General features: G+C 35.2%; 1 protein-coding gene across 1 annotated transcript in view; it reads right to left on the bottom strand.

The window, feature by feature from the left end:
- Positions 1-649: 649 nt before the first annotated feature.
- Positions 650-14419, bottom strand: part of LOC146485306 (uncharacterized) — a 128296-nt gene continuing 114526 nt past the window's right edge. Inside the window, exons 13-14 of the mRNA XM_085103648.1 lie at positions 2360-2500; positions 650-1930 (exon numbers count right to left, since the gene is read on the bottom strand). Coding sequence (XP_084959774.1) covers positions 1560-1930; positions 2360-2500 — 512 coding nt within the window. The 3' untranslated portion in view covers positions 650-1559. The remainder of the gene's footprint in view (positions 1931-2359; positions 2501-14419) is intronic.

Raw genomic sequence — 14419 nt, 5'->3', positions numbered from 1 at the left:
GGCATTTTTGTCGCATTAGCAGGTATGAGCGAAAGGACACCATCAATTTAAAAAGCTGCGTGATACATCACGCCTCGGTAATACGAGTAAATATCGGTGTAATAATTATATATGTTGAATACTCTCGGACAAATTAGCTTTAAAACGCTGTGTAAAGTACAAAGAATGTGGACTGGGTGGCAAGAGTTGCCAACTTTAAAGTTCATTTCTTAAAAAAAACAAGCCTTTTAAAGATATCATTCCAAGTTTCAGCGATTACTAAGTTTTCCGAGCTCTATCAATTTGTACATTGCGTTTATTTGTAGCCTAAAGGTTTTTTTTGTTTTTTTTTATGTTAATGCATGCTAACGAGACTGAACATGTAAACAAAGGTCCTTCTATATGAAGGTTTTTTCTAAAGATTAGCTAAAGTAACAAACAGTACGGGTGTTACATTCTAGTTATCTTTATTTAATTTCAGTAATCTATTTTATCTGAGACACTACGTAAGTAGAGTTTAGATCAGCTAAGCTGTAGTTCACCTTAATGTCTTTAATCGTTACTCTTTAAAATATCCAGGATTAAGATGAAGTGCAGATTTGCAAATTTCAATATTTATATTTTCTGCTAATCTGCAGGACAGACAATTTTGAAAAGCGTCGTTGGTTCACCAAATAACCTTAACCTAACCCAATCTCCTTGTTAATGAAACTGTTATCCGATACTGCATACAAGAACAATATATCACGTATTCGTGATTTGATGCAAATCATAGAGCTCCCGCCCTATTTTGAAGTACACATTATCTTTCAAGAAACAGAAATCTACACCAAACCTTTTCATGGGTCATTTACTATTTTATTGCCGCAATCAACAGTCGCACTCCTTGATACATTCTGTTAACCCTATCTAGACTGGGCCGGGGGAAAATCCCCTCCATAACTTCGCAAGTATTAAAGCTATAACAAGGGGACTTGGAGGGTAGATAGTGTATCCATACATGTTTCCTTTGAGGCCCGCAACGAAAAAAAAACTGACATCAAACTACGGGGTACGTTTATATTTCAAAATGATGGCCATATTGGATCCACCATCATAGATTTCTTGATTTTCCAACAACATCAGAAAACCACAAATATTGACAAAAAGAAGTCAAAATGAAACGAAAAACACGAAAATAATTATAAAAGCATGAAATTTAGTGTAGGAAAGTTTTTTTGTACATTAATAACAGGAATTTTTCAATTTAAGAAAAACCTGCATGTCAAAAATTAGTTACCATAGCAATGTCAAAATCAGGGAGCCCTGACCTACCAAACCTAATTGTCTCCAGCTAAATTGATGAAAAAGTCACGAAGTTCATGTCGTTTCCCAAATATTGAAAAAAAAAATTATAAACGTTCAAAGTGAGCCCTGGCAGAATTCCCCTCCGGCAATCTGAATATGGTTAAGAAAAACGATAGTGTATACTGATGAGGCTAAAGATGTGTTTCTCTGTTACTTTAATGGCAAGTGTAATGGAAAGTGAATATTTTCCTTTCATTCTTTATGTAGGGTCTCCGAAGGAGTGTAACAACTGTTTAATCAGTTCCACAGTAGCGAAGAGAACACCAGCCATTTTTTGGTGTACTGTCAAAGTAGTACACGTAAAAAGAGCCACAGTTCTTTACTTTGATATTGATCGAAGCATAACAGCAATCTTGCCACCAGTGAAAACATACCTTCCTGGTCACCTCTCCTGAAGCCACTGTGGGATGCACACCATTCAACCAACCGGGCACATCGGTGTTACAGCGGTACTTAGGGGGACAAGAAGTGGGCATTCGTGTCCCCGCAGCTCCTTGGAAACGAAACCACCCAGGGCCAATACCGCTGTCACAACCAAAGTTTAAATTATTGGAAGAATTCACATTTCTGTAAGCACCGGTCAGACTTTTATAATTTTGACATCCTGAGGAACGAAACAAAACATACATTAAGTTACATGACAACACGGTAAATAAAGAAATACCTCTCTTATTCCAACAAAAGTATTAATTTTGAGAACAGTGACATCCACATCACTAGTCAGAATTAAAATCAAAATCTTTCAAACAAAATTTGGAGGTTCGACGTATCCCGCATTACAGGCGTTTATTTAGCCTAGAGCGAAGCGCCAGTAAGTGTCATTCATCGCTAATTTATTACACCCAAGATTTTCGGACACGTGACCAGCCGATGCCAGGGTCTTTGTCGCCCCCCCCCCCTAATCTACAAGAGAAAAGCCCTGAGAACAAGGTTGGTCATGGACCTTATAGGAGGAAAAGTATTTGTATGTAGTATCCGGTCTCCGTATTCATTTTCATAAACAGTTCCAGAATTCGTAGACGGTTTAAATTACCATTGCTTGTTAAAGCGCAGCTTTTCTTTCCATCTCCCACAAATCCAGGGTTACAAGAACAGTTGTATGAACCAACAGTGTTTGTGCAGCTAGCAAGGCTTGGGAGGCAGTCATGAGATCCTTGAGTGCATTCATCGATATCTGATGAAAATTACAATACAAAATTTTTACATTTTTTTTCCCTCAACTGCGAGAGCATATGATCATTTCCAATACACGTAGTCTACAAAGCAGTGGTATAAGTGTTTTGAAAATTTACACTTTTTTACATCAATGTCATTGATAATATGTATCATATTGATTGTTTTTCATGTTCTTCTTACCTTGGCAAGTTTTTCCATCACCAGTGAATCCTGAATTGCACATGCAGTTATAAGAGCCGTGGTTGTTCTGGCATTTGGCATTTACGTCACAGACGGGCGAAGAAGCGGAGCACTCGTCAGCATCTGAAAAAGAAAATCCAACAACAAGTTTCTAAACACTTCTGATATAAATAATCGCGCTTTTGTTTAGTTGAAGTTACATACATTGTTACAATCTCTTTCTAAATAGTTGAGGGAGCGATGCCAGCTTCCCCTCAACTTCCTCCAATTCGATTTTCCCCATCTCCCGTTTAACTGTGATTTTCTTGGAAAGAGACTACGCCCAGTCTGATCACTAAAAGCTTAACACACCTCTTATGTGTGGTCCCATATGAAATTATACTTAAGGAGAGCTCAGAGTTTGAATAGAGAAAAAAAATTGAAACCCAGGGAAACCTTGAAAGCAACGACAAATACAGCTGTATTTTTAATTTAGGTCGAGAATATAAATATAACATTCCTGATAGCAGCAAAAATAACAAAAACCAAATTATTCATAACGACCCCAGCAACAGCTTGTCTTTAAGGGCTTATGCAAAGCAACGCAAAAATTATCCGGTCCAGCTGGAACCGTATCTTGTTGAAAGGGATGTCAACTTCTGGCTTCAAAAGAGGTTAATCTTACCCCTTACCAAACGTAATCTACACTCTTCTCCAGATTAATTCTCCCTTTCAAACTCGGTCAAACGGATCTAGTAACACAACCGGCTTCCAGAATCAAACTTACCTTCTGTCTTCATGTCGCAGTAAGCTAGTACGGGCATGCCTGGTATTATGGTAGACAGCCAATATTTGCCACTGACCACTTGACCTTCTTCACTCGCTTTTATTTCTTTGCATGTCTCTGCAGGCAGCTCTGCGATTGAACCAAGGGGAACTGAAAAGCAGAATCAATTTATTTGTGCATTGTTTGTTGGCTCTACAATAATTTTGGCTATTTCTTATAGCAGTAGTTTACCTCTGTTAATGTCTCTTCTGAAATAATATCTGTCTGGGTCAGGAATGAAATCCTCCGGTCTGGCTTCCTTCGTTCGATCACTAAACTCACACATGTGAAGAGACATCACAAAGTTTAAACTTTGGCATCGATCATCTGTTCGACAGACTAACAGGCAGTGAAGACCTAGATCGGCCATCATCGTCTTATAGATGTGTCGCTGCAACATCCATCCAAAGATGGACAGTTCGGATCCAGAGGCTGGGCATTGCTGAGTCTCTGCTCTGTAAAGCATTTGACTTAAGACAAGAAAAACCGGGATACGGAACAGCAGGCTCATGACCATATCTAAAATAGTAATATTAAGAATTACTGTCTTCTTTAGCCTCTGATGCAATTGATTTTTATTTTTCCATTGCAAATCATTTCAACGTAAAGAGACATAGAGAAGTCCGCAGACGGTTGTAGTAGTTAGAAAACAAACAGCTACGTATAGGATGAAAAATGGATATTGGCGCTTTTTTAGTTTACAATGGAATGCATTAGTATGTAAATTCGGCGTGAAATTTTCCAAGCAAATGTATTGTATTACAAATTAAAAAGTTGATATCTGACTTCATTTGCGTCTAGAGCCCTCAAGTTAGATAAGCAAGATCTTGTTCCAGATTTCTCCGTTTTTCAGAGCCTGAATGTTTAAAAATTGTTTAATAAGACTTAAAATATAATTTGTCATTGGATCTTCACACAAACATTTAAATTTGTGCCATCTTATCCCTATTTGAAAATGGCGGCCAATTCGCATAAAGGGGCATATTAAAAATTTGAAGAATATTAAATGGATCGGTTCTATTCTCGCAGGGTTCGAATGACAACCGTAACAAACAAATGTAAACCTTTCGTATGTCCGAAAGGTGGTTTGCTATTAACGAAATAAAAAAGTTATACCTTTTGTCACATTTTACTTTGAAACTTAGAGTTTTGTTTCGACGAAAGTATTAAAAAGTTGGTCTTTCAGTTATTCCGATACAAACGCTGCTCTTAGACGCCTTCCTTCTGATTTTATCTGAAGTGTGTCGTTTGTCGTTTTTAGCTGCATTTTGAAGCCGCCAAGAAGAATTCTCAAGAGATACCCTACTTAAAGCGCGCGACATTTTAACACCGACTTTGCCTAACATTAATAAAGATATCGAAGGCTGATTAATAGTTGTGTAATAATCCCATGATACACAACACGTCGCTGCTTTCTTATTTCTTCTTTAAGAAAAGAAAAAGGAAAAAATATATGTCTTCGTCACTGTTTGAAACACTGTAAATCATCACCTTATGACTGTCATGTTAGCTAATGTTGTTTATTAATTGCAGTTTTAACATTAAAGGCCAATTTTCGTCTTTTCTATACCACAAACATTTTGGGTGTTCTTCTCTCAAATACGCAAGCGGTGCCAATTCTTTCACTTCTCGTAAGTTTTCCAAAAAGGCGACACGGCTTAAAAACAATAAAGAAATTGGGGAAATAAAACTCACCATCCAAGTAGGCGGAAACAACTTTCAAAGAGAAGATCGTTACAAATACTTAAGGCCCAAGGCTAAAATCAAAGATTGTTTTTTTCAAATGTAGTAGCATTGACAACTCGTCGGCTACAACTATTGATATTTAAAAGGAGAATGCAAACAGATAGGTTCTCGGTTGTTCATTAATTGATGGCTGTAGTTTGAAGACATGTCGATTTTTCGAAATTTAAAGCACGCTAGTTCGTCTACACAATAGTGCTAGCTTAGAAGTTAATTATTTGAGTCAAAACAAAATTGGTCAAATTTAGACGACAAAACAAACGTTTACTTGATGTTTAATTTTTCAACATTTTAAATCAACTTCTTAGTTTTTGTGAGTATTTTCAAGGCTTATGTATCACATGATTTTGTAAACTAAACACTTTTAATAAGTACAAAAAAGTATCTCTATTGAACTCACTATGCAGCATCGTCGATCTTTGTGTCTCGTTGATAGCTGTTTTCTGTTTTAATTTAAGACCGATATTTGTCACGATCTGTGAATACGTAATGATAATAAATCTACAAAGGGTTCAAGACTATTGCGTGAATTTCATAAAAGAAAAATATCGCAACATTGGGATAAGTGAAGGACGTATTCAATACGAAAATGTATTGAGCTTAGACATAAAACAGCGACATAACAGCTTACTACAAAAGTTAATTTCCGTGAACGAATTCCGCTTCTAAGCCATGTGGAGTTAATAATAGGTGTGTTTTTTTTTTTCGAAAACGGGAACAGACATTGGGAAGACTCTTTTTTTATGAGACTCTTCATTTGGCTTTCAGTGTTGAATGAATGTCAAAAATCGCTTTCCTTTAAGAACGACGTCGTTTAGGCGTTAAATAAATTTTGAAAAGTGTTTTCTCTCAAGAGTGAAGCTTCTTTCTTATATCACAGAACATTCTTCTCGTGTTCTCCCAAATTAAAGTAAATGTCGTTGAGTCGGTCAATACACAAAAAATTGTTGAACAGAACCGAACAGATGCCGACTACGAAGAAGAAGAATTTGAGGAAATGAAAATTAAATTTAGCCCCTAAGCAGTCTTTCACAACCTTCAAAGACAGCATCATTAAAAAAAAAAGTATAAAGCCAAAGGTTGCAATCCATGATTAACTTTTTGAGGTTGTTTTCACACAGAAAAGGAGAATGCAAATAGACAACTTGTCTGGAAAAACTAATACAATAAGTACCAGTAGAATTTTGACGGTTGTTTCACAAGGAGGTATTCCTTTTAGTTTAAGCCAATAGAAATGTGACAAGTTCAAATGCAGACAATGTCGTTTACCAAGAGGAAGTTGTCATTTTGTAATATAGAAAGGTTCCTTAAATATACCTGTTTCTTACAAAGGCCACAGCTGTAGCTAGTGACGAATTTTGCTGTAAAGAAATTTAGAAAAAGAAAGAAAAATTGCAAAGTGAAAGGAAAAAAGAAGAACATTCGACTTTTTCCGATATTATTAAACACCTTACCCAGTGAGATCGAACTTTTTGAATCGTTATATTGTTACCTAGGAATATACCGTGTTTGGTGATGCGTAGCGTAGAAACCAGTCTTTCGACTATCTAGAGTATAATCATCATTCTCTGAGGATCACAATTGGTGACAAGAACGACGATCGAAAAGATTTGAAAGCATGCAAAAAAAAAAAAAAAAAAAAAAAACAAGTGGTGGCAAAAATTCCTCATCTAACTTTCTAATTTCAGACTGCAATACTACTATTATAACTTCCATTAACTAATAAAGGTTCAAAGCAAAACAGGACCACTTGCATTGTCAACTCGTCGGCTAAAATGGTTGATCTTTAAAAAGAGAACGCAAACAGATAGTTTGTCGGTATCAACTTATTGTTCTCAGCACCAGCAGAGTTTTAGCGTAGGTTAATTAGAACATTGTACTTGTCGTTTTCAGACAATAAAAAGGGGACCGATTCGCACGGAGACAGCTCCCTTTTAGCACGCTTATAACAACTTTTCTTTTGCTAATTTACCGAGGCTCTTTGAAAATGTTTGTTTTGGCTGCAATTCTACTATTTTAACTTCCTTTAACTAATAAAGGTTCAAAGCGAAACAGGACCAGCAACGAAATGAAATTAATACCTAACACCATAATGTGAGTTTTTCCATTTAATTTTGCCATACTTTTTGAAAGTGAGATGGGCTTTCAAATTTAGAAACATTGAAGTAGTTTAGTTTTGGATTGCAAAAGAATAAGAACCTAAAAAATTTCTTGTTTGTTGGGATCTAGCTGCAATGGATAGGAAACTCTCAAAAGTCTTCCGGTTCCAACGCAATTTATATTTGTAGTAACCTTGTTTAATAATTGAAGTCTGCAACGTGAAGATATTAGAAATTTCCTAATTTTAAAGCATGTCAGGTTCGTCTCTACAGTAGTGCCAGCTAGGAACTTAGTTTTTTGGTGTTAAGGAACAAACAAGCAGTACAATGAAGTGACAGCAAAATAAGTGTCAAAAAGGCGAACAAATAAACTATTACGTGAAGTGGAACTTTTTGCACCTGTCAACAGTACTCCTCAATTATTTGGAAAATATTTTCATCTGTTATTGAAGTGCTTAACTGGTCGTTTCTGACTTCGCACGTTAAAGAAATTTAGGCTAACAGCAGGAAATTCCTTATCTAACATTACTAAAAGTCACAATAACAGTACTTTAAGAGAGGATGCACTATCGTCGATATTTACGTAATGTCACATGAAATAACTCCACGGGTAGGATTTTGTCTGAGGTTTAGTTAAGACCTACTAATCTCTAAATGAGTCAAGCGAAAATTGATGATAAAATTCAAAACAAAGCTTTACTGTTAAAATTTTGCTGCTAAATTCCAATTTGAAATTTGGACATAAAAACTTGCTGTAAAACTCTCGATTAACGAGTTCCGTTTTTGAACCATATCGACTTAAACAGAAGTTTGTTTGTAAAACGAGTATCGATATACATTATAAGTAATTTAGGACTTAATCCTTTGAACTCCAAAAATGGAGTATTCCGCGGCTATTTATATTTGCAGGAAAAAGGAGGAATAAATTTTGAATCATGATTGTCTTCAAAACAACCTCATTTTCTACATCACAAAGTTTTGCGTTATCATTCTTCTCTGAAATACGAAAACGGTGCCAATTCTATTACTATGATACTCACCATCCAAGAAAGTGGAAACAACTTTCAAAGGTAGGATCGTTCGAAAAACTTAAGGCCGAAGGTAAATATCCAAGATTCTCTTTTCCTTTTGATAGTAGTTGCATTCATTTGTCAACTCGTCGGCTACAATGGTTGATCTTTAAAACGAGAACACAAACAGATAGCTTGTCGGTATCAACTTATTGTTCTCAGCACCAGTAGAGTTTTAGCGTAGGTTAATTAGAACATTGTACTTGACGTTTTCAGACAATGAAAATGAGATCGGTTCGAACGCAGACAGCTCCCTTCTAGCAAGCTTATAACAACTTTTCTTTTGCTAATTTACCGAGGCTATTTAAAAATGTTTGTTTTGGCTGCAATTCTACTATTTTAACTTCCTTTAACTAATAAAGGTTCAAAGCGAAACAGGACCAGAAACGAAATGAAATTAATACCTAACACCATAATGTGAGTTTTTCCATTTAATTTTGCCATACTTTTTGAAAGTGAGATGGGCTTTCAAATTTAGAAACATTGAAGTAGTTTAGTTTTGGATTGCAAAAGAATAAGAACCTAAAAAATTTCTTGTTTGTTGGGATCTAGCTGCAATGGATAGGAAACTCTCAAAAGTCTTCCGGTTCCAACGCAATTTATATTTGTAGTAACCTTGTTTAATAATTGAAGTCTGCAACAGGAAGATATTAGAAATTTCCTAATTTTAAAGCATGTCAGGTTCGTCTCTACAGTAGTGCCAGCTAGGAACTTAGTTTTTTGGTGTTAAGGAACAAACAAGCAGTACAATGAAGTGACAGCAAAATAAGTGTCAAAAAGGCGAACAAATAAACTTTTACGTGAAGTGGAACTTTTTGCACCTGTCAACAGTACTCCTCAATTATTTGGAAAATATTTTCATCTGTTATTGAAGTGCTTAACTGGTCGTTTCTGACTTCGCAGGTTAACGAAATTTAGGCTAACAGCAGGAAATTCCTTTTCTAACATTACTAAAAGTCACAATAACTGTACTTTAAGAGAGGATGCACTATCGTCGATATTTACGTAATGTCACATGAAATAACTCCACGGGTAGGATTTTGTCGGAGGTTTAGTTAAGACCTACTAATCTCTAAATGAGTCAAGCGAAAATTGATGATAAAATTCAAAACAAAGCTTTACTGTTAAAATTTTGCTGCTAAATTCCAATTTGAAATTTGGACATAAAAACTTGCTGTAAAACTCTCGATTAACGAGTTCCGTTTTTGAACCATATCGACTTAAACAGAAGTTTGTTTGTAAAACGAGTATCGATATACATTATAAGTAATTTAGGACTTAATCCTTTGAACTCCAAAAATGGAGTATTCCGCGGCTAATTATATTTGCAGGAAAAAGGAGGAATAAATTTTGAATCATGATTGTCTTCAAAACAACCTCATTTTCTACATCACAAAGTTTTGCGTTATCATTCTTCTCTGAAATACGAAAACGGTGCCAATTCTATTACTATGATACTCACCATCCAAGAAAGTGGAAACAACTTTCAAAGGTAGGGTCGTTCGAAAAACTTAAGGCCGAAGGTAAATATCCAAGATTCTCTTTTCCTTTGATAGTAGTTGCATTCATTTGTCAACTCGTCGGCTACAATGGTTGATCTTTAAAACGAGAACACAAACAGATAGCTTGTCGGTATCAACTTATTGTTCTCAGCACCAGTAGAGTTTTAGCGTAGGTTAATTAGAACATTGTACTTGACGTTTTCAGACAATGAAAATGAGATCGGTTCGAACGCAGACAGCTCCCTTCTAGCAAGCTTATAACAACTTTTCTTTTGCTAATTTACCGAGGCTATTTAAAAATGTTTGTTTTGGCTGCAATTCTACTATTTTAACTTCCTTTAACTAATAAAGGTTCAAAGCGAAACAGGACCAGAAACGAAATGAAATTAATACCTAACACCATAATGTGAGTTTTTCCATTTAATTTTGCCATACTTTTTGAAAGTGAGATGGGCTTTCAAATTTAGAAACATTGAAGTAGTTTAGTTTTGGATTGCAAAAGAATAAGAACCTAAAAAATTTCTTGTTTGTTGGGATCTAGCTGCAATGGATAGGAAACTCTCAAAAGTCTTCCGGTTCCAACGCAATTTATATTTGTAGTAACCTTGTTTAATAATTGAAGTCTGCAACAGGAAGATATTAGAAATTTCCTAATTTTAAAGCATGTCAGGTTCGTCTCTACAGTAGTGCCAGCTAGGAACTTAGTTTTTTGGTGTTAAGGAACAAACAAGCAGTACAATGAAGTGACAGCAAAATAAGTGTCAAAAAGGCGAACAAATAAACTTTTACGTGAAGTGGAACTTTTTGCACCTGTCAACAGTACTCCTCAATTATTTGGAAAATATTTTCATCTGTTATTGAAGTGCTTAACTGGTCGTTTCTGACTTCGCAGGTTAACGAAATTTAGGCTAACAGCAGGAAATTCCTTTTCTAACATTACTAAAAGTCACAATAACTGTACTTTAAGAGAGGATGCACTATCGTCGATATTTACGTAATGTCACATGAAATAACTCCACGGGTAGGATTTTGTCGGAGGTTTAGTTAAGACCTACTAATCTCTAAATGAGTCAAGCGAAAATTGATGATAAAATTCAAAACAAAGCTTTACTGTTAAAATTTTGCTGCTAAATTCCAATTTGAAATTTGGACATAAAAACTTGCTGTAAAACTCTCGATTAACGAGTTCCGTTTTTGAACCATATCGACTTAAACAGAAGTTTGTTTGTAAAACGAGTATCGATATACATTATAAGTAATTTAGGACTTAATCCTTTGAACTCCAAAAATGGAGTATTCCGCGGCTAATTATATTTGCAGGAAAAAGGAGGAATAAATTTTGAATCATGATTGTCTTCAAAACAACCTCATTTTCTACATCACAAAGTTTTGCGTTATCATTCTTCTCTGAAATACGAAAACGGTGCCAATTCTATTACTATGATACTCACCATCCAAGAAAGTGGAAACAACTTTCAAAGGTAGGGTCGTTCGAAAAACTTAAGGCCGAAGGTAAATATCCAAGATTCTCTTTTCCTTTGATAGTAGTTGCATTCATTTGTCAACTCGTCGGCTACAATGGTTGATCTTTAAAACGAGAACACAAACAGATAGCTTGTCGGTATCAACTTATTGTTCTCAGCACCAGTAGAGTTTTAGCGTAGGTTAATTAGAACATTGTACTTGACGTTTTCAGACAATGAAAATGAGATCGGTTCGAACGCAGACAGCTCCCTTCTAGCAAGCTTATAACAACTTTTCTTTTGCTAATTTACCGAGGCTATTTAAAAATGTTTGTTTTGGCTGCAATTCTACTATTTTAACTTCCTTTAACTAATAAAGGTTCAAAGCGAAACAGGACCAGAAACGAAATGAAATTAATACCTAACACCATAATGTGAGTTTTTCCATTTAATTTTGCCATACTTTTTGAAAGTGAGATGGGCTTTCAAATTTAGAAACATTGAAGTAGTTTAGTTTTGGATTGCAAAAGAATAAGAACCTAAAAAAATTCTTGTTTGTTGGGATCTAGCTGCAATGGATAGGAAACTCTCAAAAGTCTTCCGGTTCCAACGCAATTTATATTTGTAGTAACCTTGTTTAATAATTGAAGTCTGCAACGTGAAGATATTAGAAATTTCCTAATTTTAAAGCATGTCAGGTTCGTCTCTACAGTAGTGCCAGCTAGGAACTTAGTTTTTTGGTGTTAAGGAACAAACAAGCAGTACAATGAAGTGACAGCAAAATAAGTGTCAAAAAGGCGAACAAATAAACTTTTACGTGAAGTGGAACTTTTTGCACCTGTCAACAGTACTCCTCAATTATTTGGAAAATATTTTCATCTGTTATTGAAGTGCTTAACTGGTCGTTTCTGACTTCGCACGTTAAAGAAATTTAGGCTAACAGCAGGAAATTCCTTATCTAACATTACTAAAAGTCACAATAACAGTACTTTAAGAGAGGATGCACTATCGTCGATATTTACGTAATGTCACATGAAATAACTCCATGGGTAAGATTTTGTCTGAGGTTTACTTAAGACCTACTAATCTCTAAATGAGTCAAGCGAAAATTGATGATAAAATTCAAAACAAAGCTTTACTGTTAAAGTTTTGCTGCTAAATTGCAATTCAAAATTAGGACATAAAAACTTGCTGTAAAACTCTTGATTAACGAGTTCCGTTTTTGAACCATATCGACTTAAACAGAAGTTTGGTTGTAAAACGAGTATCGATATACATTATAAGTAATTTAGGACTTAATCCTTTGAACTCCAAAAATGGAGTATTCCGCGGCTATTTATATTTCCAGGAAAAAGGAGGAATAAATTTTGAATCATGATTATCTTCAAAACAACCTCATTTTCTACATTACAAAGTTTTGCGTTATCATTCTTCTCTGAAATACGAAAACGGTGCCAATTCTATCACTGTAATACTCACCATCCAACAAGGTGGAAACAACTTTCAAAGGTAGGGTCGTTCGAAAAACTTAAGGCCGAAGGTAAATATCCAAGATTCTCTTTTCCTTTTTATAGTAGTTGCATTGTCAACTCGTCGGCTACAATGGTTGATCTTTAAAACGAGAATACAAACAGATAGCTTGTCAGTATCAACTTATTGTTCTCAGCACCAGTAGAGTTTTAGCGTAGGTTAATAAGAACATTGTACTTGACGTTTTCAGACAATGAAAATGAGATCAGATTGCACGCAGACAGCTCTCTTTTACCAATCTTATAACAACTTTTTTTTTTTGCTAATTTAACGAGACTATTTAAAAATGTTTGTTTTGGGTGCTACATCGAAGAAAAGTTTGTCTGCTTTCGAATTTGTTTTGCAAAGAAATTTGGGGGGAAAAGAAGAAGAAATATTACAAAGAGAAAGAAAATCGGAAAGACACTCGTCTTCACCTCTGTTTGAAAACTGTTATCTCAAATCATCATTTTATGGCTAACTAAGGTTGCTTATTAATTGAATGCTGCGGTTTGAAGTTATGGCGAATTTATCCTAGGATACTTCGTCTCCACAACTGAGTGACAGCTTAAAAATTAGGTCTCTGTGTCAAAAAAAAAAAAAGAAAGAAAAAAGAAAGAAAGTCAGATTAAGACGAAAAAACAAACGTTTACATGTCGTGTAATTTCTTTCCAAGCGTTTAAGAGAACTCCTTGTAATAAACCCAGCGTCTCTTATTTCCCGTTAGAATGAAATGTAACTTAAGCAGATGATTATTTACTAACTATATGTTTCTAATAAACACAATGAAGGTACCTCCAATGTTGCAGCGTTGTCGATCTTTGTCTCACATTAATTAGCCGTTTTTCTTTTTTAAGACTGATATAGCCGGAGATTAAATTTTTTCACTCTTCACCTGGCTTTCGGTGTTGAATAAATTTTGAAAAGTGATTGCCTTTACGAATGAAGGTTCCTTTTGTACGTCGCAAAATGTTCCTGTCGTGAACTCCCCAAAATAAGTAAATGTTGTCTATTCAGTCAGTGCACGAAAAGTTGTTAAACACAACAGAAGATGCCGACGACGAAGAAGAAGAACAAGAAGAAGAAAGAATAATTTTGTAAGATGTTGATGATTTTTCTGTAAAGAAATTTAAAAAAAGTAAGAAAAATTGCAAAGTAAAAGGAAAAAGTAAAGCATTCGACTTTTCCGTTATTATTAAATACCTTATCGTGAAATCGACGTATTTTTGAACCGTCACATCGTTAACTAGGAATATACCGTGTTTGCTGATGCGTAGTGTAGTAACCGGTCTTTCGACTATCTAGAGTATAATCAACATTCTCTGAGGATCACAATTGGTGACAAAAACGGCGATCGACAAGATTTGAAAGCATGCAAACAAACGAGCGGTGGCAAAAATTCGTTATCTAACTTTGAATTCTAAATTTAGGCTACATTTCTACTATTTTAACTTCCTTTAACTAATAAAGGTTCAAAGCAAAACAGGACCACTTGCATTGTCAATTCGTCGGCTACAACGGTTGATCTTTAAAAAGAGAACGCAAA

This window comes from Pavona decussata, unplaced genomic scaffold (genome assembly GCF_977016875.1).
Source record: "Pavona decussata unplaced genomic scaffold, jaPavDecu1.1 SCAFFOLD_27, whole genome shotgun sequence".
Classification (NCBI taxonomy): domain Eukaryota; kingdom Metazoa; phylum Cnidaria; class Anthozoa; order Scleractinia; family Agariciidae; genus Pavona; species Pavona decussata.
This window is presented reverse-complemented; position numbering and strand designations above follow the sequence as displayed.